General features: G+C 57.0%; 3 protein-coding genes and 1 long non-coding RNA gene across 8 annotated transcripts; 2 read left to right on the forward strand and 2 right to left on the reverse strand.

Moving 5' to 3' along the window:
* The first annotated feature begins 467 nt into the window (after window positions 1-467).
* On the forward strand, window positions 468-7,421 carry REC8 (REC8 meiotic recombination protein). Of its 3 annotated transcripts, XM_013057612.2 has the most exons (19): window positions 471-2,048; window positions 2,120-2,188; window positions 2,311-2,453; window positions 2,548-2,623; window positions 2,733-2,853; window positions 3,684-3,768; window positions 4,118-4,197; window positions 4,438-4,570; window positions 4,657-4,729; window positions 4,812-4,897; window positions 5,051-5,100; window positions 5,427-5,573; window positions 5,893-5,959; window positions 6,056-6,204; window positions 6,390-6,438; window positions 6,669-6,735; window positions 6,851-6,982; window positions 7,063-7,169; window positions 7,275-7,421. In XM_013057612.2, the coding sequence occupies exons 1-19, from the start codon at window positions 1,993-1,995 to the stop codon at window positions 7,364-7,366; spliced, it is 1,782 nt and encodes a 593-aa protein (XP_012913066.1). In that variant the 5' UTR covers window positions 471-1,992; the 3' UTR covers window positions 7,367-7,421. The 3 variants fall into 3 exon arrangements, with proteins under 3 accessions (XP_012913067.1, XP_012913066.1, XP_044923784.1); XM_013057613.2 differs by lacking the exons at window positions 7,063-7,169; window positions 7,275-7,421 and having other exon boundaries at window positions 468-2,048; window positions 6,669-6,751; window positions 6,851-6,983; XM_045067849.1 differs by lacking the exon at window positions 2,311-2,453 and having other exon boundaries at window positions 472-2,188.
* A 45-nt stretch (window positions 7,422-7,466) lies between these two features.
* On the reverse strand, window positions 7,467-16,680 carry IPO4 (importin 4). Its single transcript, XM_004755239.3, has 30 exons — window positions 16,466-16,680; window positions 16,284-16,370; window positions 16,077-16,156; window positions 15,952-15,993; window positions 15,384-15,513; window positions 15,100-15,279; window positions 14,802-14,867; window positions 14,588-14,689; window positions 14,418-14,501; window positions 13,365-13,529; window positions 13,225-13,278; window positions 12,957-13,066; window positions 12,560-12,668; window positions 12,250-12,379; window positions 11,945-12,058; window positions 11,730-11,843; window positions 11,367-11,487; window positions 11,079-11,190; window positions 10,856-10,971; window positions 10,671-10,748; window positions 10,537-10,594; window positions 10,330-10,435; window positions 10,036-10,229; window positions 9,858-9,902; window positions 9,378-9,503; window positions 9,079-9,287; window positions 8,833-8,965; window positions 8,645-8,749; window positions 7,928-7,997; window positions 7,467-7,828 (listed from the first exon to the last, which is right to left on the reverse strand). The coding sequence occupies exons 1-30, from the start codon at window positions 16,532-16,534 to the stop codon at window positions 7,698-7,700; spliced, it is 3,240 nt and encodes a 1,079-aa protein (XP_004755296.1). The 5' UTR covers window positions 16,535-16,680; the 3' UTR covers window positions 7,467-7,697.
* On the forward strand, window positions 16,087-16,959 carry LOC123388324. Its single transcript, XR_006602890.1, has 2 exons — window positions 16,087-16,177; window positions 16,676-16,959. It is a non-coding gene; the product is annotated as an uncharacterized LOC123388324 (long non-coding RNA).
* On the reverse strand, window positions 16,877-22,693 carry TM9SF1 (transmembrane 9 superfamily member 1). Of its 3 annotated transcripts, none has more exons than XM_045067848.1 (6): window positions 22,384-22,693; window positions 21,368-21,729; window positions 19,966-20,587; window positions 19,326-19,511; window positions 18,111-18,384; window positions 16,877-17,545 (listed from the first exon to the last, which is right to left on the reverse strand). In XM_045067848.1, exons 2-6 carry the CDS (start codon window positions 21,710-21,712, stop codon window positions 17,152-17,154), a joined length of 1,821 nt encoding a protein of 606 aa, XP_044923783.1. In that variant the 5' UTR covers window positions 21,713-21,729; window positions 22,384-22,693; the 3' UTR covers window positions 16,877-17,151. The 3 variants fall into 3 exon arrangements, with proteins under 3 accessions (XP_044923783.1, XP_004755299.1, XP_004755298.1); XM_004755242.3 differs by lacking the exon at window positions 22,384-22,693 and adding an exon at window positions 22,040-22,375; XM_004755241.3 differs by lacking the exon at window positions 22,384-22,693 and adding an exon at window positions 22,040-22,375 and having other exon boundaries at window positions 21,368-21,744.
* Between the last annotated feature and the right edge of the window lie 338 nt (window positions 22,694-23,031).

The following is a 23,031-nucleotide window of genomic DNA, read 5'->3' on the forward strand; positions in this document are numbered from 1 at the left end:
TGTGAACTTATAAGCAGTGACAACATACGTGATTGAAACAATTTGTATTATGTAGAAACTCATTTAGCCAAGCACAGTGGAATAGGTACTAGAAACGCTGGAATTCAAGAGAGCAGAGTTCCCAACCAGCCTGTCATTCGGGAGCTTTGTGTTCTGGGAAGAACTGTCATGTGGGCCTCTCAGTTTTCTCATCTGTAAAAGCAAGTGCTGTAAAGCTTACAAGGACTAGATTTTGAAATCTCTGTCAGACTCTTGTCACAGACTTGACTGTCTGTGGTTGTAAATTTGGGGTAATTGGATATTCATTTGACAGATGTTTCTTGTGCTAGTTTCCAGGAACTAGTTGAAAAAGAAAAAGAAAAAAATATATCTTTTTTTTTTTTTTTAAAGATTTTATTTATTTGACGGAGAGGAAGAGAGGGAGCACAAGTAGGGGAGTGGGAGAAGGAGAAGCAGGCTTCCCACTGAGCAGGGAGCCCGATGTGGGACTCCATCCCAGGACCCTGGGATCATGACCTGAGCCAAAGGCAGCTGCTTAACAACTGAACCACCCAGGCGCCCCCACCCCCCACAAAAAGAGATCTTAATGTCAAGAGCTCATAGACTTAAGGAACAAAGTAAAATAGGATCAACTCAGTGCCAGTAAGTGCTGAGTGTTAGAGGCAGAAGCTGACCCTGGGGTCAAGGCTGGAAAGGGCATTTTAAGCCAAACCCAGGGGCATACAAAGGCAGGAGGCGGGGAAAATGGCATTTTAAGCCAAACCCAGGGGGCATACAAAGGCAGGAGGCGGGAAAACGAATTTTTTGGGCCAGATGGCTTTTGTATGGGGAGATGTATGCCTTGCATCCCACAAAGCTGAGGTCTGTTTCAGCCAGGAGAACATTCACTACTGGAAAACAGCCAGAGGGGGCATGCCCACAGCCCAAGTTGTCCAAGTTTAGGAAATGACTGAGCTTGTTTCCTGTAAGATCTGACTTCTTCCTCATCCATCTGCGGTGTCCCCGAGGCCACCTCACACCGTCTCCACCTGGCCAGCTGAGGACAAGCCCAAGGCTGGACACAGAGGCAAACCAGTCTTTGGTACTTGGTGGGTTTCAGGAGAAAGGGCAAGGTCTAACCTCAGGTCAGGCGCCCGGAATGGGGCAGAGCCCTTGCCCTGGGCATGACCCGACCTTCTCTAGTGGTCGAAATGGCCTAGTTACCAAGCTTGCTGCGGGGGCGAGGTTGGGACTGGCCCCTCGCTCATTGGTCGGCAGAGAAGTGCCACCGAGAACCCTTGTTATCAGAGGCTAGAAAGAGAGCCCATTGGTCAGGACACATCATAATGGCCCCCCGCAGCACGCAGGGTTCTTCTGATTGGTTCATTGTCTGCCTCGGGAGACACCTGTTGCCTAGATCCCAGGCAGGCTACTTGGTGCCCTGAAACCGAGTGCTTCCAAGCCCAGTCTTGTTCCCCATTGGCTGCTGTGGGGGCCGCCGCCATCTAATGACGAGGGAGGCGCCGAGTCCCGGAGCGCGCGCGCCCCCTGCGGCGGGATCTAGGGCCGCGGGGACTGCAGGTGCGTAAGCTGAGTGCAAGGCCTAGGAGCCCGGTACCCCTGCAGAGGACTCCGTTCTCTCGGGACCTGGCCTAGGGCCCAGCCCCAGCCTGCGCTTGGGAAGCTCTGCCTCTCCAACCTGGAACCCGACCCGGAAGGCCTCAGTAAGTTCGAAGCAGCCACGCGGCGTGGGAACCCACTCGCGGCAGCAGAGAGGGGCCTCCCGACTGCTGTGTGTGCGGTCCACGCCTCCGTTTACTTCTTGCCCTAATTGTTGACCTACACCTGAGTGTTTATCCGCTCCTTTACCGGGCGTTTTGGGGCTGCCCTGGCGGCTGCCTCTCCAAGCCCTTTGCCCCGACGGCGGTGTTTGGAAGCCCAGTGCCACAAAGAATTCGGATTGAGACCCCAGCGGAGGAGTGGTGGGGACAAGGGTGAAAGCCCGGTGGGACAATGTTCTACTATCCCAACGTGCTTCAGCGCCACACTGGCTGCTTCGCCACCATCTGGTAAGGCCTGGGCTGTGCGCGCTGGGAGGGACACCCAAGGGCCCCAGCCTGACACCCCCCACCCCTTCCAGGCTGGCAGCGACTCGTGGCAGCCGGTTGGTGAAGCGCGAGTACCTGAAAGTGAACGTGGTAAAGACCTGGTAAGGCTGGGAAGGGGAGGAGCGGGCAGGTGAGTGGGCAGGAGAGGTGGTGCTGGATGGGTGCGCCAGGCTGCGGGGCTGGGCCTTGGAGCAGTGGTGATCGGGGCACGTTGTCCCCCCAGTGAGGAGATCCTCAATTACGTGCTGGTACGAGTTCAGCCCCCGCTGCCCGGCTTGCCCCGGCCGCGCTTCTCCCTCTATCTGTCAGCCCAGCTGCAGATCGGCGTGATCCGGGTCTATTCTCAGCAATGCCAGTACCTCGTAGGTAAGGGGGGCAAGGCTCAGATAAGGGGCAGAGTCGCCTGGCCCTGCGGCAGCGAGGCGAGGCGTGCTCTCCACCTTGCCCTCCCTGCCTGCAGAGGACATCCAGCACATCCTGGAGCGCCTACACCGTGCACAGCTGCAGATTCGCATGGATATGGTGGAGACTGAGCTGTAAGTGCCCCCAGGGACTGGACCACTCAGCCTTTGGTGGGGATCCTCCCTGCTGGGCGTCAGCCCTCTGCCTCAGTGCTGGACAGCTCACATTCTCCCTTGGTCTCAGACCCAGCCTACTGCTTCCTAACCGCCTGGCCATGATGGAGACCCTGGAATGTGCTCCAGACCCCTTTTTCGGGGTGATGTCTGTGGATCCCACACTTCCCAGCCCCTTCAGTATCCCTCAGGTAGGGCTCATTTCCCACAGATGCCCCAGACTGGCGAGCTGACAGTGCGGGAGGGGAGTGCTGTTCCTGTGTCTGACCGTGGGGCTCGGGAAGGGGCCCTGCCACAGCTCTCCCCTCCAGGAGTCCGTGCTGGGGGACTGTCATGACAGACCCCTCCAGACAAAGCAGCCCTTGTCCCAACTTATCACCACACAGTTCCCACTGCCAAGGCTCTAAGCCAGGCCCTTAGCATCTCTTAGCCTTAGGTTTCTGTGCCCATGTCTCTTCCTCTATCCATGTCCTGACACGTTTACAGCTTAAGATAATGCTACTTCCTTCTTTCAAAGGCACCTCCGGCTCCCCACTGCACACAGCCCTCCATGCCCCTAACGGTCACCCTTGTTCTACACTAGTTAAGTCCCACATGTCTTTAGCAGGCCTGGCTCCAGTCATTTACCCCTTTCTATGAGGCTTTATCTCTGGTCAGAGCCAAATGTTGCTTTGGAACTGATCCCATTGCTAGTGTGCTTGTCTCACCCCTTGTGCTGACTTGCTGGGGTACTCTACACACTGGTCTTTCTGTTAGACCATAGGCTTCTTGAGATCTTTACCCCCCCAACACTTGACGTAAGGGTGCAGTGCTTCTGCACAGAAAAATGGACAAAATCTAGATAGTGAGGGCAGGAATGGAAGGAAAAGAGAGCAGATGGTGAGTGGGCTCACTGTGTGCTGGTGTCACAAAGCTGCGGCATGAAAAGGAATATTTTCATTTGCTGTCTGAATAAGGTTGTGGAGGTGGGAGAGCGGGCTGAGGATGAATCCTCCCTTTCATCCCCAATCCTCTCCCAAAGATTCGACAGCTCCTAGAAGCTGCAACCCCAGAGAGGGAGCTTGAGGAGGCCCCGCCTGAAGTCCCCGTGGAGCCTAGGAAGCCTGGTGAGTAGAGAGCCTCTTTCCTGAGAGAGGCCTCAGAAGGCCCAAGAACTGAAGACCATCTTTGAGCTTCTCTTAAGAGCCAGGCCCTGTGAGGGGCATTCCATTTGTGTCACCTCATCTCTGCCTCACAAGAGTCCTATGAGATCAGAATTCTTATTGCCATTCTCCAGAAGAGAAAAGTGAGGCCTATAGTGCTTGAGCAACCTAGCCAGGGTCAGATTGCCAGTGACTGGCCAGGTTGACTGAACCTAGGTTGACTTGATTCCAGAGTCTGTGCTTTGGCTGCCTCACGTGGCATGGGAAGCTGGAAAGCCACAGAGGGGCTGATGTGACTTTCCTGCCTTTCCAGACAGGATCTTGGTCACCTTGGTGTCTCCAGAGGCCATCACCCTCCAGGAGGCAGAGCCCATCCGCATGCTGCAGATCGAGGTAAGCTGTCCCCTTCCAGAGAGGTGAGGCCTGAGTCCTGCCTCTGGTGCCCCCGCCTGCCTCATGTTACCGTCCTGTTTGCCTGAGTCCTGCCTTCTCATCTCCATTCCAGCCCTCCCTGTGTCTGGCACTTCAGCGCACGGTGGGCCCCCTGCTGCCCGCCTCTCAGACCCAGTCTCCTAGAGCCACTTGTCCTTTTCAGCAAGGGGATTGCATCCTCTCTTCTTACTCTCTTATCAGGGTGAACAGGATCTCCCAGAGGTCAGCCGCCGAGACCTGGACCTGCTGATTGCTGAGGAAGATGAAGCCATCCTGTTAGAGGAACGGCGAGGCAGGCCTCCCAGGGAGCGAAGGGCACATCCGGCTCCAGAGGGTCAGTGCCCTGACATGGGCAGGCTGGGTCTGGGCAGTGCTCCTAGCTCCTCCTGTATGCTCTAAGCCCCAGTCTTCTTTTTGTAGAGTACAAGGAGGAGCCCCGGGCCCTGGAGGGGGAAATGGCAGTACCCTCGCTCTCACCTCCAGCTCTCGCACGGTAAGGGCAGGATCCCTTGGGCCAGGTAGGAGGCTGATGCTGGGAGGGGTGAACTCATTTCTCCTGCCCATTTTCCCCTCAGGGTGGAAGAGGCAGCAGAGCCACTTCCAGTCCTGGCTCCTGAGGAGGTGAAGCCAGTAGGCTGGGAGCCTGAGGCTCTACTTACTGGTGAGTGCCCATTGTGCCTGTGGCCTTCCTGGGGCTATGTGCATAGCTGCCACCACCCAGGGCTCTGTTGAAGGGAGGCCTTCTAGCTTCTGGCCTAGGCAACTGCTGGGACAAATGCCTGTGGCAGAGCCGTGACCTAGAGTGTTGTTGCAGAGGTGACCCCACCACCAGAGCTGCGTCTGCCAGCCCCACTCAGCCCAGAGGTTAGTAGTGCCCCTTCCAAGCTTTCTCCGCCTCTTTGTTCTCCTCTCCCAGAGCTGCTCATCTGTATTCAGATTCCCCAAGCCCTGGGCCACTGCTAGCCTATCTAGGATTTGTGCAAATTGGTAGAAAGTGCCCTGTTCACTCTCCATTTTCTTGAGCCTGCACTCCCCATATGGGCCCCCCATGTGAGGTCAGAGCTGTACCCAGAGGCCCTGCCCAAGCTCTTTCCCAGGGTGCCTCTGGAGTGGGGCCCATTTGTAGCCCACCAAAGTGACAGGAAAAGGAGTAATGGGTAGCCTTTGCCCTGCCTCCCTTCCCCATTCAGAGGCGGCAGCCTCCAGTGCCCCCATACCCTCGGAGTCCGCCTGCTCGCCGCCGCCGCCGCCAGCTACTGTTCTGGGACAAGGAGACTCAGATCTCCCGGGAGAAATTCCAGGAACAACTGCAAACCAAAGCCCACTGCTGGGAGTGTGTGAGTGCAGCCCAGGCTCTACAGGTGATGGAGGGAGGCAGGGAGGGCTCAGGGCCATAGCTGCTGGGGAGGCACTGGAAACAATCCTCAAAACGCATGTGTTCCAGGTTTACAGAGTCAACTCTCCTCGCTCCTTTAGTGACCCCACGGAGCACATGCCTGGGCACCACCTAGCAGTAGGCGGGGCAGGCAGGGGCCGGAGCCAGCATGGGGGATCAGAGGTCTTGGAACAAAGCTTTGCAAGGAAGTGGAGAAGGGGCAGGGAGGAGGGGCTCCCTCCTAACTGGGCTTCTGGCCTCCCCCTATACCCCCCATGTAGCCAAAGGTGCAGCCTCCCGAGAGGACTATCAGGAGTCCCACGGAGCTATTCCGAACCCCAACTCATGGTAAGGAGTTGGCATGTGGGGCCTTCTGAACCCACAGTCCACTGTCTTGGTGTTCCTCACACCTCAGACCCCATCCCTGCCACCCCTCCCTCCCAGCTGGCTGGCTCCCCCCAGAACTGCTGGCTCTCTGGACCCACTGTGCCCAGCCACCCCCAGAAGCACTCAGGAGAAGGCCACCCCCGGAGCCTGAGGAGGAGGTGGCAGCTGAGGAGGAAAGGAGGATGGAAACTCTGAGTGATATTGAGGTAACTGCATCCCCTTCCTCCTCCTTTGGGAGTGGCCTGCTTCACCTGAGTTCCCACAGGCTGCCTTCTGCCCACCTGAGCCAGTGGTGCCAGGTCCTGTCCTCAAGCGCAGGCCGAGACCGCGTCACCCTGCCCCAGGTGCTTCTGTGATCTCAGGGGCTTAGTTCCCATTCTCCCATCTGCAGGTCCCAAGGGAGGCCCAGGAGCCCAGTGGGCCCCTCATGCTATCTTCAGGTAGGCATCTGGAGAAGGGAGAGGGCCACCACCACAGCCACTGTCCCAGGGAATGGGTACCTTAACTGCAAACGGTTTTCACTAGAGAGAGCACTTAACAAAAGGGAGCCTAGATCTCTTTCTTCTTACAAGTCACTGCACAGCAGTCACATCTAGTGTGGCCAGGGGTCCTCAAGGTCCCGACCATTCTGATCTAAGCAGACCCACTCAGGACCTTCCCCTCCCAACAGAGCTCTCTCTAGAAGTGGTGGAGGAAGAGAAGTCCCGCACCAGTCTCATCCCCCCAGAAGAACGCTGGTAAGCCACCAGTCTGGTAAGCCACCAGTCCGGGGGAACTCAGGGTGGGGCCCTCATCCATGTTACAGCTGCCACCTCCCCTGCTCCCTGGAAGGTGACTGCCATGTTCTTCCAGGGCCTGGGCTGAGGCAGAGCAGCCCGAGCCCCCTGCACTGCCTGTGGTGCCTGAGGTCCCGGAAGTGGCCCTGGAGCTGCCTTCAGTGCTGCCCCTGGAGCCTGAGCTGCTGTCGCTGGAGGCCCTGTACAGGTGCAGGGAAACACTGCTGGGGGAGGGAGCGGGGCGGTGGGCAGGCTGGGACTCCAGCTGACCGTTACTGATCCCTACAGGGCTGTGGCCCAGGAGCTGAAGGCCAATAGGGAGCCCGATTTCGACAGCCTGGTGCCCCCACTCAGCCCCCGCTGGATGGCTGCCCGGGTATTCTACCTGCTCCTGGGTGAGTATGGGGACGTGTGGGCCCATGTGTGGGGTGAGGACACATAGGTCCAAAGGCTGCCGCAAGGATTCCCCCTGACTGGCCCCATCCTCTTCTCTTGACCAGTGCTGGCGGCACAGCAGATCCTCCGCCTGGAACAAGAGAAGCCATACGGGCGCTTCCTCATCCAGCTGGGGCCCCGCTTCCACTGCGCTTAGAACTGACAAAGCTGCCAGGAAACTGGCCACATTAAACCCGTCTTGCCTGCCTTGATTCTGAACTCTGTGTTTCCTGCTCTCAGAGCTACCGGTCAAGCAGTAACCGAACTGCCTTTATTAGGGTAGGATGTCAAGACTCCATTTGCACTGTCCCACAGCGTTAACAGACCCAGCCCCAGAGACACCCCCATAAGGCAGCAAGCGGGGCTGAGACTCCCGAGTAGCTATGAGGCCCAGAATCTTTGGTAAGGCGTGAGCTGAAACAGGGCTGAGAGGTGGTCCTGGGGCCCGGGCAGGCTCTACTCTCTCTGGCCCGGCTGCAGCCCCCGGTCTAGGTGAGGCCCAGGGCGGCCTGGAGTTCCTGAGCTTTGTCACCAGGCAGCGAGCCCAGGGCCGAGTGGAAGCTGTCAGTGTGCTGTCGGGCCAGGAATGTCAGGAGCAGCAGCAGTGTAGCCTTGGTGTCTGTGTGGAGAGCGAAGAGGGAGAGAGCGGGGAGGCCCGGCCTGTAGGTCCCTAGCTGGCCCCCACGTCCCCCGCCCCTGCCCACTGCACCCAACTCACCTGGTGGGATCTTGTTCTCAGCCAGGATGAGGCTGCAGATGCGCAGGAGCTCAGGAGCCACATCTACAACCTGCAGGGCAGGGGAAACAGGCTGACTTGGGAGTGCCAGCAGCCCTGGGCCCCAGCCCGAGGAGAGCCGGAGTCTCCTGCTAGGGATATACACTTGACACTGTTTCACATCTGAGATAACTGGGAAAACCCAAGAAGGACCCATGAAACATGGTGGGAGTAATTTTTTTCTTTGAAGGAGACAGATGGTGACCAAAAGCCCAGACACTCAGAGGAGTTCCACCAACACAGCAGGCTCTGAAGGTGCAGGAGAGAGGTGAACGACACAGGAATATGGGCACCAAGTCCAAACCTAGCTGGTTGATACAGATGAATCTCATTTAGAAACCCAAGCTGCTCTAACTGGAAGGGACAGGGAGAGTGGCCCAGAGATGTCTATGCTCTGAGGAACACTGTAGGAAGAAACCCCAGTGTAGGAAGTCAGCCCAGGGAAGCTGTGACTTCTGCCTCCCACCAGAGGGTGTACAGGGCCAGGGAGCATGGGGCCTCCGGAGAGAAAACTGCTGTGCCGTGAGGGGGCCGTGGCCACTGACCCTGGCAGAGTAAGGACACAGGAGTGTCCAAGAGCAGTTTAGGCTGTGACTGCATCAGCTATAAGGAAGGCCAAGCCTGCCTCTGGCTGGAGCTTGAAGCTCCCCTCTGACTTACCTGGTCAGGGCTGCTCTGGTACAGGAAGCTGAAGAGGTGCCCTATGGTGACCCACTCCTCCAAGTCCTCCTTAAGGGGCAGGGCATGCAGCAGGGCAGCCAGCACCTGGACACAGAGAGGCCTCAGACCCCTGTTCTGTCTCCTTCCCCCCGCCCCCACAGCTTCTGGGCCTTGCCCCCAGCCCTCACCTGGGGCTCCGGTTTCCTTGTGGGACTGGCCATCAGCAGGCGGGCCAGTGCCCCACAGATGTTGTCACGGACGCGATCGTGGCGCTCCCGTGCCAGGAGGGGCAACAGCAGCCCCAGCAGCTTGGGGAAGTATCTGGTTCCACAGTCAAGGAACAGGCCCACGGCAGACCTCTCCCATCCTAGAGCCCAGGGATACTCTCCACTCCCCACTGGCTGCCCCCACCACCCCCCACAGCCCTAGGATACTCCTGAGCAGGCCGGCCCCCATGCTCTGCCAGCACACCCAGCCCGAAGACCGCATTGCTCCGCACCTCAGGGTCAGCCTCCCGGGCGGTGCTCAACAGCACAGGGAGGAGCCGGGACACGAACTGGGCTGAGGCACCACCCAAGCCCTGAATGGACTCTGCCAGCGTCCCCACAGCAAAGGACTTCTCTGCCACAGTGCAACCCTGTTTCTGGTTGGGGGAAGAGTGCGAGTCAGGGTGGGGCCAGGCACTGGGCACACAGGCAGGACGGGGTTGGAGGCCAGGGCACAGAGCACTCACCGTCTTGCACAGAAGCAACGGCAAGAAGCTGGCGAAGAAGGGGGCAAAGGCATCTCCCCCCGCCGCAGCGGCCAGGGCAGGAATGGCCTCTCCAGCATGCTCTAGCAACATGGCATCATACTCGGCCTACGGGGCCGGGTCAGTGGCTAAGGTACCGGGGCTAGCTCTGCTGCAGGGGCCACGCCCCACCCAGTGCTCTGCCACTGCCATAGGTGGCCCCCATGGTGGGTCCTATGAAGCCCAGCTTTTGCCTCCTCTCCCCTCTTGATCCCATCCTCCCTGGCCCTAGACCCTCACCTGCAGAAAGCCTTTCCAGAATCCCCACTGCCTTCATGGGAGCAGGGATGCATTATTCAAAGCCATAACCAACCTTTTAGCAGCCCTGGCTCCCTGAGGCCAAGCCCAGGGACACTGTCCATCCCTGCTCTGCAGATACCCCAGGGACAGCCTGCTCCCACCGTGTGCCTCCCGCACTCTCACCTGCTCCTCCTCCTCCTCCTCCTCCTCAGGGTCCTGACAGGCTGTCTGCAGGAGGAGAGTTCAGCTCAGCCTGGGCTCTCTGGTCCCTTATCTCCATGATGGGGAGGTAGGGGGAGGCTGGACCTGTAGGCTCGGGCCAGGCCAGCTCCTCTCCCTGCAGCCCACCTGCCCTGCTCACCTTCTGCTGCAACACAGCCTTGAGCATGCCACAGAGCTCAGCGAGGCGCCCGGGAGGCTGCAGCGCAAGGGGCCCACAGCCGCGCAGCACTCCCGTCAGCGCCTCGAGCACAGCCATTACCACCTGGCGCTCCCGCTCACTGCTCACTGCCTGCATGTAGGATGGTACCACCCGGGCCAGGGCGACCTGCAGAGCTGGGGACATCATTGGCTGAGGCCCCGGTTAGGCCCTGCCCTCCCCCGCCCCCCACCCCACTGTCCACAGTTCCTGGAGGCCCCACTCGCTGCTGCTCACCCGCGGTGTTGGGTTCCGAGGGGCAGCTCTGACAGGCCTTGTGCAGTGCACAGCAGAACTGCCCTAGGGCCTCATGGGCTGCCTTCCGCACGTTCAGGTGAGGGCACTGTAGGATGAGGACGTGCAAGACAGGCCTGCTGTGGTCATGGCCAATGCAGGGCCCCTCACCCCAGGGACCCCACCTGCTCTGTCCGCTGGCCCTCTCACCTCCAGCAACTTGAATACTTCTTCAAAGACACTCTCCATGTACGGAAGGAAGGCCACACTGTGGATAGGCATACAGCCATGGGGACGGAGCTCCCAGGTGGGGTTCCCAGTGTCAGGAAAGGGCCAAGGCTCACCTGGTATTCACTGCGATCTCCCCCAGAGCAGCACAGGTGTCTTCCTTCTCATCAAAGAAGGCGTTCTCCACGCTGTACCTGCAGTAAGATGGGGGTTGGCAGTGATCAGGCACCTACGGGGGCAGGGGCACAGGGCCCTTGCCCAAAGCCAGGGTTCCTCTGAGGAGAATGGCACCCCTCCGCACCCTGAGATCTCAGAGTCATCCTCCTCTTCCTCATCCTTGTCCATGAGCTCCTCCTCTTCCTCCCCATCACTCTCGTCGTCAAACAGAAGGAAGGAGTTGCTTCCGTCATACTGAGGCTGGGCAGAGGAGGTGCAGCAGGGACTTGGGCTCAGCTGTGCCCAGATGATTGCCACCCCAGGGCAGCCCTTCCTGAACCAACTCCGCCCACCCATTCTCTGCTCACCACAATGCCCTCCGTGGAACGCAGGGACAACAGCATGAGCGTGGTGATCTGCGGCAGGTGGGGTGCCAGGCCCTCCCCCATGAGCCCTGATAAGGCTGCAAACAGGCTGTACCTGGTGGAGGCAGGTGGAAGCCGTACAGTCCTGCCTGCTGGAGCCAGACAAAATGGGGAAGCCCGGGGAAACCCGCAGTCCAGAACCACAGGACCGGGTTCTAGGCTCAGGGCTGGGGATCCAGTGGGCAGGCAGGCAGGAGGTGCGGGCTGGGGGCAGGAAGGGGGTTCACTCACGTGCAGCGCCGCAAGTCAGGGTCGTCTACCTGGTCACACAGGCCCAGCCCCAGCTGGCAGCACTCTTCAGCCAGGGGCCTCATGGGCTCCCCCACTGCTCGAGCCAGCACCCCAAGAGTCTCTGTGGGGACAAGGGCCAGGTTAGTACTAGGAAGCAACCATGAGCCAGACGGATACAAGGCCAAAACCTAGGGGACTGAAGATGGCAGCTGGGGGTTAACTGAACAATCCCACTGGTTTCTGGGTACATTGGGAAGAGTGCCTCCTTGGATGGGAAGATATCTGTGCTGGCCTGGGGGAGATCCTCATGAACCCCTTGGCCCTTCCCCAGCACTGAGAGCACCGCCTGAGCCCCTTATGCACCGAGGCTTTGGATCTGCACAGGCTGGAGGTCCTCGCGGCCTGTCAGCAGGAATTCCCGCAGGTGCTCCATGATGGTGGGGAAGTAGGGCAGCAGGGAGGCCTGTGCAGCTGTGGCTGAGGGACAGAAGGACAGAATCAGAGCTGGAATGAGAATCACCGGGACCACGTATCACAGGCTCCTTAGGGTAACCCAGTACCCGCCGCCTTCTCCTCACCAATGGCTCCCAGGGCGCTCACAGCCAGCTCCTTGGCCCGGGGGCTGCTGGGATTCCTCAGAGGCTGCAGCATGCACTCCATCAGCTCCGGAAGGTAGGGCTGCACTTTGGGCCCTGTGGGAAAGGGCAAGCTAATAAACAGCCCAGGTCTCCTACTTTCTGGGGGCCCCCTGCCTCCAGGCTGACCTCTAACATCCAACCCAGGGCTCCTTGGCAGCCTGCCACACACCTCTCCCTGCCGCAGGCAGCATGTCCCACCCCCTTCATCCAAAATGACAGCTCTGTCCCCTCCCTCTCACACCTACCTAGATTCTCCACGAAATTCTCCAGGGCATAGCAGGCCTTGGCGAGGTGGTTTGTGTGCCCAGGAGGCACTGACTTCAGGTAGGCAAGGAGCAGTGGCATCACCTCCCCTGCATAGCTGCTGATGTGGGGCTGGGGGAGGGGTAGGGAGGCCCCGAGTCAGCTGACCAGGGCTGTGCCCTAAATGCGCCCCACTAAGTGCAGTGGCAGCAGGGATGGGTGAAGAGATGAAGCTGAGGGGAAGCTGGTCCTGGGGACGGGTGGGGTGGCCACCCACATTCAGGGTGGCCACCCACGTTCAGCCTCACTGACCTGGAGGTTCTCTGAGAACTGGCCCAGGGCAAACAGTGCAGCATTGCGGACCACCTGGGATGGGTCCTCCAGGCCCTTGCACACGATCTGCAGCAGTGGGGGCAGCAGCCTGGGGGTGCGGAAGCCAGATTCTGGTTGAGGGGCGGGGCCAGAAAGCCCTAGGCTAAGCCCTGCCCCTTATTTCCAGGGTGAAACCAGGGCAATGTCACTGATAGCAGGCACCACCCCCTGCTCTCCACAACTGAGGTAGCCACATTATCTTTCAATCCAGAGCACCTGCAAGGGGAAATGCTCCCCATACTTAAGCTCCAACAGCCGTGAGAGACTAGGACCATCATGGGCCGTGCAGTGGTCCTCCCCATGGCCCGCCTGCCCTCTAAGACAGAGGAATAGGCACCTCTGCCTGATGTGGTCACCAGCTCCATCGGATAGTACGGCCAGCACTAGGAGGCCAGCCTTGCGCTGATACGGTCTCTCACTCCGCAAGGCTTCTTCCAGCACAGGCATCTAGGGGAACGGATGGTTCTCTGCTGAAACCCTGGTCCAAGTCTGCCCACTCCTGCTGCAGCCCTCCACACCTGCCAGGGCCCAAATAGCCTCAGTGGTGGGAAACTAGGCACACTGAGGGAGAGGGAAGGGCACCGGGAGGACAGAGCCATATTTACCAGCAAGGGAAAGAGCTTCTCCGGGGGCAAATGTAATGCCAACATGTCCACAACCTGAAAAAGATCGGGAAGACTTTGCTGGACTCCATCTCTGCCCCACAGCGACCTAACAGCCTGCCCCAACCTGTCGCACATCTCACCTGTACAGCAAAGTGCTTAGGAGTCTCTCCTACCAGCCCACTCTCCAGCTCTTCCTCTTCTGAATCCTGGTCCTCAGGATCCAGCTGGCCCAGAGCAGGCTCAGCAGCCATAATGGGGAAAAGGGTGTGTAGTAAGGGTGGCAGGAGACGATTCTTCAGTAAGGCCTTGAAAGGGAAGGTGGAACTATGTCCCTGAGAATCTGCTCCCAAGATGGACTCACAATAAAAATTCCAGCTTTGGGCACCTGGCTGCCTCAGTACGTTAGGCATCTGACTCTTTGGCTCAGGTCATGATCTCAGGGTTATGGGATCGAGCCTCACATTGGGCTCTACAGTTGGCAGAAAATCTGCTTGAGATTGTCTCTCCCTCTCGTTCTGTCCCTCCCCCTGCTCATGTGCACACAGCTCTCTAAAATAAATAAATAGGGGTGCCTGGGTGGCTCAGTTGTTAAGCATCTGCCTTGGGCTCAGTTCATGAACCCAGAGTCCTGGGATCGAGCTCTACATCAGGCTCCCTGCTTGGTGGGGAGCCTATTTCTCTCTCTCCTACTCCCCCTGCCTGTGTTCCCTCCTTCACTGTATCTCTGTCAAATAAACAAAATATTTAAAAATAAAATGAAAAATGATAATAATAAAATAAAATAAGTAAGTCTTAAAAAAATATTCCAGCCCCCTAGGTCACAAAGGGTCCAGCAAGAAACTCCCAAACTTCCAGCCAGGAGCTGGAGTGAGGCCAGATCAAGTTTTTTTTTGTTTTTTTTTTTTTAAGATTTTTATTTATTTATTTGACAGAGAGAAATCACAAGTACATGGAGAGGCAGAGAGAGAGGGAAGCAGGCTCTCTGCTGAGCAGAGAGCCCGATGCGGGACTCGATCCCAGGACTCTGAGATCATGACCTGAGCCGAAGGCAGCGGCTTAACCCACTGAGCCACCCAGGCGCCCAAGATCAAGTTTTGAAAGCTGCAAGATACCCCTGAGATGAAAAGAATGTCCCAGAAATTAGCCCAAGGATGGAAATGGGGGTGCAGTCATGTGTATCATGGAGTACTCACCTTGCTCTTGATTTTGACCAAGAAACTGAGGCAGCAGAGAATCCGTACGCGTATCGCATCACCCAGAGCCACATTTCTAGCCACCTGCCCAGAGACGAACTTGAATCAGAAACAGGCAAGGGAACTCTCAGCAAAATAAGCAGCAGAGGCTATGCCCATCCCCGGCTCACCTCCAGGCAGAATGTGAGGACCTCAGAGAGGTGGGAGGTGATGATGGGCACCTCTGACTCCAGCAATTCATCCAGGGCCTCCACAGCCTCACAAGCCTTTGCCTGCCAGCCAATCAAACAAGTCAGAGGGTAACCATGGGTTACTTCAGTGGACCGGGCCCTGTGGGCCTGTACTCTCCTCAAAACAGAGCTCCTGCCCGAATGTTGTCCTCACCTCATCTGCAGAGATCAGAGTCTGCACGGCCACAATGAGCTTGGGTACCAAAATCCGTGCAAGAGGCTGGAGGGCAAAAAGCATAATGCACGCTCACTCATCCCAGGCCCCAAAAGCTGGCTGCATCCTCAAAGCCTGGCCACAGGAGCCAGGTACAGCCACCCACAGTATCCCCTCTCAACTGCTAGGGACAACAAATGGCAGAGATAGAGTCTAAAATAGTTCTGCATCCTGCAAGGGTGAGGACACGGAAGCTCTGAGGGCAGGGAGCCAGGGAAGGGGAGGACCCGCATCTCACCACATCATCAGTGCCCAGGTAAGGGGCCATCATGGTCAGAGTGCGCAGGGAGTAGAAGAGGAGCCCAGGAGACCCCACCTCACCAAGGGTCTCATTCAGAAGCCGAAGAAGCTCCCGGTGGTGGGGCTGGAAGGCCTCAGGCCGGGAGGTCACCACCACACTTAGCAGCAAAAGCCCCATCTATCCAGGTGTAGGGGATGAGAGAGAAAAGCTTATATGGTCTATCCAGCCGCTCAGTCCCCCTCTCCCTTCCTTCCTCCCACCCACCCACCATGTGCTAGTACCTCTCTCTCTGGGATATGAGGGCTGTGGGTACTGTGTTGAAGAAGCTGCATGAGCTGAGGCCAGGCCTCCAGGCCTTCCTTTCGAAAAATGGTGCCAGAGAGCTGGGCCAGACTAAGGCTCACAGAGTGCCTGCAAACAGGAGAGATTGCCCCTGACCCCCAATCACTCTCCAATACCCTCCCCAGCACATGCTGGGCCTGCCTCCATGAGGTGGCCAGGACAGAAACCTCCAAGTGTGGGCAGAAGGTTTGCCAAATTGGGACACATAGGAGGGTGGCTCACAGGGAGACCAGCAGCAAGGTGGGTGTGTAGTCTGGTGAGCCTGAACTCAGATAGACTGAATTTCGGTTCCATTTTTCTGATTCGGGTTTAGGAGACCATCACAACCCATTCTCATGAAATTTAGTCTTCAACAATCTTAAAATCCTTGCTCCACTCTTGCTTTAGAACGGACAACATCTTTCCCCCTCCCCGGCCCTGTCCGGAGCTGAAAGACAAGGCAGAAATCCACAGAGGGTCTCAGCCTGAGTCAGTCAGGATCCCAAGAGGAGGCAGGTAGGCACTTACTCGGTCTCCCTCTGAAAGGCGGTCAGGACCAGCGACTTGAGGCTGGAACGCAGATGGCAGGTGTGAGTACTTGGCCCGCCTAGGAGCCGCCTCCGCCCGGCCCCGCCCCCCTTGGCCCCTCCCACCTTTCCCGGTGCTCGGCCGTCAGTCGTCGCCAGCGGGTGCTCAGTCGTCTGCGGGTCAGCACAGCCGCGAACTGGCGGATCTGGGACGAGGAAGCACGCATGTGAGGGTCCGGGCAGAAAGGGACTGAGCGGCCCGCAGGGGGGCAAGCTGGGGCTCGACCGGTGGCGTACTAAGGGACGCTCCGCGGGCAGGGGCAGGCGTTTCACCTGAGGATCGACCGCCGAGGCGAGCAGGTGGCAGAGGGCGGGCAGGGCGGCGGGGTCACGAAGAGCGGTCTGGAGCTGCTCGGTGGCCTGGGAGGAGTCCCAGGGTCAGAGTCGGGGCTTTCCCACCACCTCCTCCCGTTCGTCCCGGTCCGATCACCCCCCACCCCACCCCCGTCCCGTACCCGGCGGATGCGCTCGGTGTCCGGCAGCAGCAGTTCCCGCAGGATCTGCTCCAGCCCGGCAGGCTCCATGGCAGCGGCCGAGCCGCCGCTACTGGGTCGGGTGTTGGGGGGGAGGGACAGCACGTGGAAGCCCTGAAACCCGCTTCCGGCGGAAAAGGCGTTGCTCCGCGCCCTTCCCGTCGCCACGGTGATTCAACTCGCTTTCCACAGGGAGCTTCGGATTCGCCACTTCCGTCAGCTTATCGCGGAAACAGGCCCCGGCACCGCAGGTTCCCCCGGACAAGAGTTCCCAAGCTCCGCGGAGAACTCGCGTTCCGTGTGTTCCGCGGCTGACCCGGCTTCCTAAGGGACAGTGCCCATAACGGCAGGGCTTGAGTTCTTATTTCCAGACCAAGCCCCCCAACTACAGGATCCTTTTTCTTAATAAATTTTATTTTGATAATTGTAAAAAGAAAAATCAGGACGAAAACTAAAGGCAACTTAAAAAGTTCAAATATATACTCCTTATATAATAGAGATTTGTAATTTTCAGGCTCTCCGGGGGAAAGGAGGCCCAAAGGGCAAAGGGGAAGGCAACAATGCCATCACACAATTCAGTCAATTAGAAGAGACGTTGGTAAGAAAGATCAGTGGGCCTCTGGACGTGAAGAATGGGAGAGAAGAGCAATAATTTTGTCATCCAAAACTCAGTCCATCTTGAGGTTAACATAGATATAACGGATGAACTTTAGGGAAGAAAAAAAGGAGATGGTACCTAGCATGAGGAAGAAGACATAACCAGTGAGTAAGGAGTAGCCAAAAAACTCTACTGTCTGTACCGCCCCTGACATGTTGGAGCGCCGGGCATAGTAGAAAACGGAGTAGAGGAAGATGAAGAGCCCAGTGGAGCCAACACTCAGCACAGATCGCCACCACCAGCGGTAATCCTCCCCAGACAACTGGAAGTAGGTGAGCGCAATGGAGATGCATGCCCCCACGCTCAGCAGGATGGCGAAGACAAAGAAGAGGATGCCATACAGAGTATACTGTTCCCGACCCCAGACTGTGGCAAAGATGTAGTAGAGCTCCACAGAGATGGCACTGTGAAGAGAAGACACGACACACCGCATTAAAGGGCTGTGCACCGCCAGCACAGTGCCAGCTCCAAACCCAGCAACCACCCCTCCGTTGTACCAGGTCACTGTGGAAAGTGGGTCTGCTTCAGTCCCTGCCCCGGAGTGCCTGGCTCCATGGGGACTCTTCTACCCATGACTCGCCGCAGTCGTTTCAAGAACATCTGCCCTCATCAGTTCAGAGCAAGGATCTTGCCTGTTTGATTTTCAGCTGTATCATTTGCCTGGCACTAGAGGTCCTCAACAGATTGAAAAAGTAATGATTTGGGCTTCAAGCACCTTGTGCTGCCTGTGGACACTAAAGTCCGAAACCAGAAAGATGGTGAAAGGGAGCAGTGTCTCCTGAGAGCTTCCTAAGTGAGACACCCTCACCTGTGAACTGCTTCAAGCGGAGTCCTGCTTGGAGAAAGGAGGACCCATGATCTCTTACTGGTAAAGCTGAACCAGGGGTTATCACTCTTGTTGGGTTAGGGTCCTGGGAAAGGAAAAGTCAGGAACCTGAGAGTGATGGCCATGGCATAAAGGGAGGATACCTGAAAGGCAGGAAGCCTCCAACAGTCATGTGGATGAGTGTAGACTTGTACCAGGGCTGGGGTGGGATTTCCCGGGCGATGTTCTTGGTGCGACAAGGTGCGTCAAAGGGGCTAGCATTGTTCTTCCCGAAGATGCCTCCGATGACCGTGAGGGGAAAGCCCACCAGCAGCCAAACTGTCAGCAGCAGCAGTATGGTGGTGGCTGGCAGAGCCTGTGTCGAACCATTAGCCCAATGCACCGAGTTCACCACACTCCACGTCAGGAAGAAAGGCACTGCAGGGATGGGCCCCCAGAAGGAGGGTCAGCAGGGGGAAGTTGCATCCCTGGGACCACCCACTCAGACTAGCCCTGACAGGCAGAGAGGGTGTGAAGTATCCTGCTCCCAGGCAGATCTCCGCCCGGCCACAGCCTGTAGTATCCGTTCCTTATCTTACCAACATCCCCTCCCCCATCCATTATCATTAAAGTGCAAAACAACTGTTATGCTGTTACATAATCTAAGAGTAACACAATCCACCTGCCTCCAAGGCCCTATCCCTCTGTGGTATCCTATCCAGGATTCCTAGCATGAGACATCCCTTTGGATTAAGGCCTTGTCTTCAGAAAGCTCTGGTTCAAACATAAATGTGATAAAATATAAATCAGACAGGATTGGGAACACAAAAGGCTTAGAATGCACACTACTACTGCCTTTGAAAGGACAAACTGGCTTGTAAGGCTAGAGTCGGGTAGCCACCTCCAAATTAAAAAAATATACTTTTTTTAAGGGGGGGGTATCAAAAAATAAGTTCCCAAAAGAGTGTTATTTCATTCTTGATGTAATGGTCAAGAATACAGGATCTTGAGTCACAGTGCCTAGGTCTGAAACCTGCTCTACTCCCTCTTAGGAGCGTAATGTCAGGCAAATTACTTAACCAGCCAGAAGTTCATTTTCCTCATCAGTAAAATGGGGACAATATTACCTTCACATAGGATTACTGTGAGGATTAAATGAGAGGAAGGGGTGTCGAGTGCTTACCATGCTGCCTAGAACATTTTGCAAAAGAAATGCATTCTTGTTTTCTGAATGGTTTTGTTTCTTTTGCATACTTTTATTGCTTTGAAGCAATAAAAATAGAGTGCTTTGAAGCACTCTATTCCGGGTTCCACAATGTGTTCTAAGTTTCTCAAATCAGCCCACCAGGCCAGCCCACCAGGGAAAGGGCAGTCCTCACCAGAGAAGAGGCTGGTGGTAAGAATGATGTTCCACACCCAACGCTCGCCTCCAATCTGCCGGTAGAAGTGGCTGGACACGTAGCCAGAGATGCAGCAGGTCAGGGCATACAACAAGATGGCTGCTGAGTTAATGGCCCCATGACGGTGCACATTGAACATGCCCAGCAGCGCCATGACAATAATGCCTGCAGGGTGGTAGTGGAAAGCCTGTGTCAAGTCTTAGTCTCTCCCTTTTCTGGCAATTTCAGAGGAATCGGTCCCCTTCCACCCAGACCCAAGGTCTCCAGAAAACAATATCCCCTACTTCTGTTGTCCAGCAAACCCACAGCTGAATATACACATCCTTTCTTTCTTTCTTTTTTTTTTTTCCAAGTAAGCTCCACATCCAGCATGGAGCCCAAAGCTGGGTTTAAACTCATGACCTTGAGATCAAGACCTGAGCTGAGATCAAGAGTTGGATGCTTAGCTGACTGAGCCACCCAGGTACCCCATACACCTCCCCTTTGAGGCCACCCCACTCCCCCTTCGGTCTGCCCCTCACCTTGGACAGAAGAGAAGATCTGCAGATCTTTCCAGAACAAACCACCTGCTTAGTTCTACCCCTTGAGAGAAATCCCTGATTAATTTTTATCACCTCACCAGTGCCAAGGGCCAGGAACTGGGCACCCACACCAAGCACAGCACAGAGCAGACCACGGTATGGAGGGAAGCGGAAGACATCTGTATGGATAATTTTCCAGCCATTGTCACCTTGGTCAAAGTCATCACCAGAACCTGCAGACGTCGTCTCCTCATCCAAGTTGTATCGAGCCAGGTCATTTCGAAGCACACGCATGAGAATGACAGCCACAAAACCCACCAGTAAAAACACAAGCACCATGGAATTGATGATGGACAACCAGTGGATTTCCAGTGTTCTGGGAAAGAAACCACCATCATCACCTCGGCGCCTGTCACTCCGACGTTCCACTGAAGTCTCAGACCAGCGCACACTGTAGGTGTGGGTGAGGCCTAGGAACTCATCAGGTCGTAACCCATCTAAGCTGTGGGGCTTGACGTCCCGCACTGAGACATTGGCAAATATAATTCGATCTCCATGGAATTCTAGGTGGAAGTCCAAATGGGTCCAGAGCCCTATTTTGTGGCTGTGAGGCAGGAAGCCACTCTCCTCCATGTAGCCCACAAAGCCACGGATTGGCAAGTCGTCCACTACAAATTCAAAGTAGTACAGTTCCTCAATGGCCTGGCGAAGTTGTTCCACCTACAAAGAGTAAGTCAGGAGTCAGACACGGCCTCCCCAGGCAGAGGGTTAGAGCAAGGTTTCACAACCTGGACACCACTCATATTTGAGGCTGGATAATTCTTTATTGCAGGGAGCTGTCCTGTCACTATAATAAGCACCATACCTGGCTCCTTCCCACTAGGTGTCAGTAGCACTACCAACAGTAACAATCAAACTGATCTCTAGGAGACATTACCAAATGTCCCTTGAGAGACAAACTGAACTGCCCCGTGTTAAGAACCATTGGGTTAGACCCTAGTATGCTGGGATTCTCCAAAGAGAGCAATATGACTTGATAGGGGTTAAGGTGTAGTAAAAGGAGAAAGGCAAGGTGGTGGAAGGTCTGGGTAAATTAAAGAAAAGTGCCCTTAGGATCTGCTAAAGAAAAAAGCATAACGGTAAAGATAAGAGTGTAAAGGAGCTAGTTAAGAAAGCCAGTAAGTAGGTATGGAAGGAAACAAATATGCAGTAGTGACAGGTGGGACCTTATTACCAATATGCAGCTTGGAGTCAGGAGTTCTGGGCTCTAGTGTCACCTCTGTAATTCAATATCCACGCAGTCTTGGAAAAGTCTCTCATGAGCAAGTATGTTTCTTCCTCAACTGAATGCAAATAATACCATGAGTCCTGCCTACCAGTGGGGTTGTAGTTAGAATCGAGTCGGGTCATTTCCATAGAGGTGAAAACCATAAATTAGGAGGCACTCTTATGAGTCCCTGGGAGGGAGGGCTAAGCACTCGCCAATGCAGAGAGGCTGACCTGTGCAGAATTGAGCTGCATGTGGCACAGAATTCTCTTCTCCACATTCTCCCGAAAGCGTATCTCGTATAAAGACTCGGCCATTCGGTCCCCATCCAGCACTTCACCCAGGCTAAGGCTTTTGTGACGGATCTTCTCAGGGCAGCAGACCGGAAGCTGATAGTAGTGGTAAGTCTCCTGAGGGTTGTGGTAGGGTCCCACTTTGTTGACGTAGAGAATGACGGGGTCACCGGCCTTGTAGTGTGTCACACCTTCCACCCCTGGCTCATAACCTGAGCCCAGCAGCAGTATCAGGACTGGCAACCACTGGCAGCTCCAACTCCCCGGCTGCCCTAGGACTGTCATCCTTAAGCCAGTGGAACCTGTTTGGGGGGATCCTGCAGTTATGAAAAGCAGGGATCAATTCCTGACGCCCCAGCTCAGGTCCTTCGAAACGAAGCCCCATAGCTCCAATCTCTCCCCCTGGCCGCTCAAACCCTCCCTCGGGAGGCCGCCCTCCGACCCCAAAACAATCCTGTCTATCCGCCTCTGCGCTCTCGTCCTCTAGATCTGGGGTCCGCGTCCCACTGTCCGCCTGCCCCGGACCTCCCAGCGCGCCCAGCCCGTTTCCATGGCAACACCACGCGGCCTCGCGCCTCCGGCACCTTCCCGCCGCACCCGCGGGGTCCTCACCGCTGGGGTAGGGCTGGCCTCCGCGGCGCCCGCGGCCTCCGCGGCCCCGTAGCTGCCCTTGGGCTCCTGCCCGGGTCTCCCCCAGAGCGGCGCGGAGCGGCGGCCCGGAGAGGACCTGACGACCGACCTCCACGGGGTTGGCCGCCGCGGCGCCTGATCGCAGCGGCTGCGGCCGCAGCACGCGGGACGCCGCACTCGGCTGAGTGAGGGGCTCCTCGATGAGGTTTCTCCAGCCGGGAGGCCGGCCCAGCTCCGGAGAGCCCGCAAGGCTCGGCTAGTTCGCTCCCCCGGCGGGGCCACCCCACTGGCGATGTGCAGAGCAGCCCAGGACACGTCAGTCTTACCACTTCCGCCTCTCCCTCAGGGGCCTCAGCCCGGCGGAAAGCTCCTTGCTTGGAGCGGAGAGGGGACCACGCCCCCACGACTGCTGCCGTGGCGCGGCTCGGCCGACGGCTTCTCGGGCAGGAGCTACAGCTGAGGCCAGTCTGCGCGGCCGTGGACGCCCCTTCGGGGTAAGAGTCGCCTTTGGGCCGCCCGCCGGTCCCCAGGGAGACTTGGGGCCCGGGCGGAAGCCCGGGAGCCGCGTCCGCGGCCCGCGTCCAGTGACTGTCCGGAGACGGAGCCGGGTTGGTGGCTGGGCCCACACCTAGCGGACGCCCGGAGCATTTGCTGGCTGAACCAATCGGACTCGCCCCGAACTGCAGAGGGCGAACTCCGAGAGGCGGTCCGTGGCCCCCAACCCGGGCGGGGCGGTGGGAGGGGGGGCAGTGAGACTTTGGGTGTCACTGTGCTAGGACAGCTCGGGCACAGTCCATGCAAGGGTCCTGGAGTCTGGATCTCTCCTCACTGCTGCTCTCCCAATCCGTCACGAATGGTCTCCCGCCGAAAAATAAATATATGAATAAAAAATATTTTCCCGGGGCTGCACCGGAGGCCTCCCTGGCCACATAACGACTATCCCATATTCGAACTTAGGCTAGCCCGAGCCAGGT

This window comes from Mustela putorius, unplaced genomic scaffold (genome assembly GCF_011764305.1).
Source record: "Mustela putorius furo isolate JIRA1106 unplaced genomic scaffold, ASM1176430v1.1 tig00003898_pilon_pilon_pilon, whole genome shotgun sequence".
Lineage (NCBI taxonomy): Eukaryota > Metazoa > Chordata > Mammalia > Carnivora > Mustelidae > Mustela > Mustela putorius.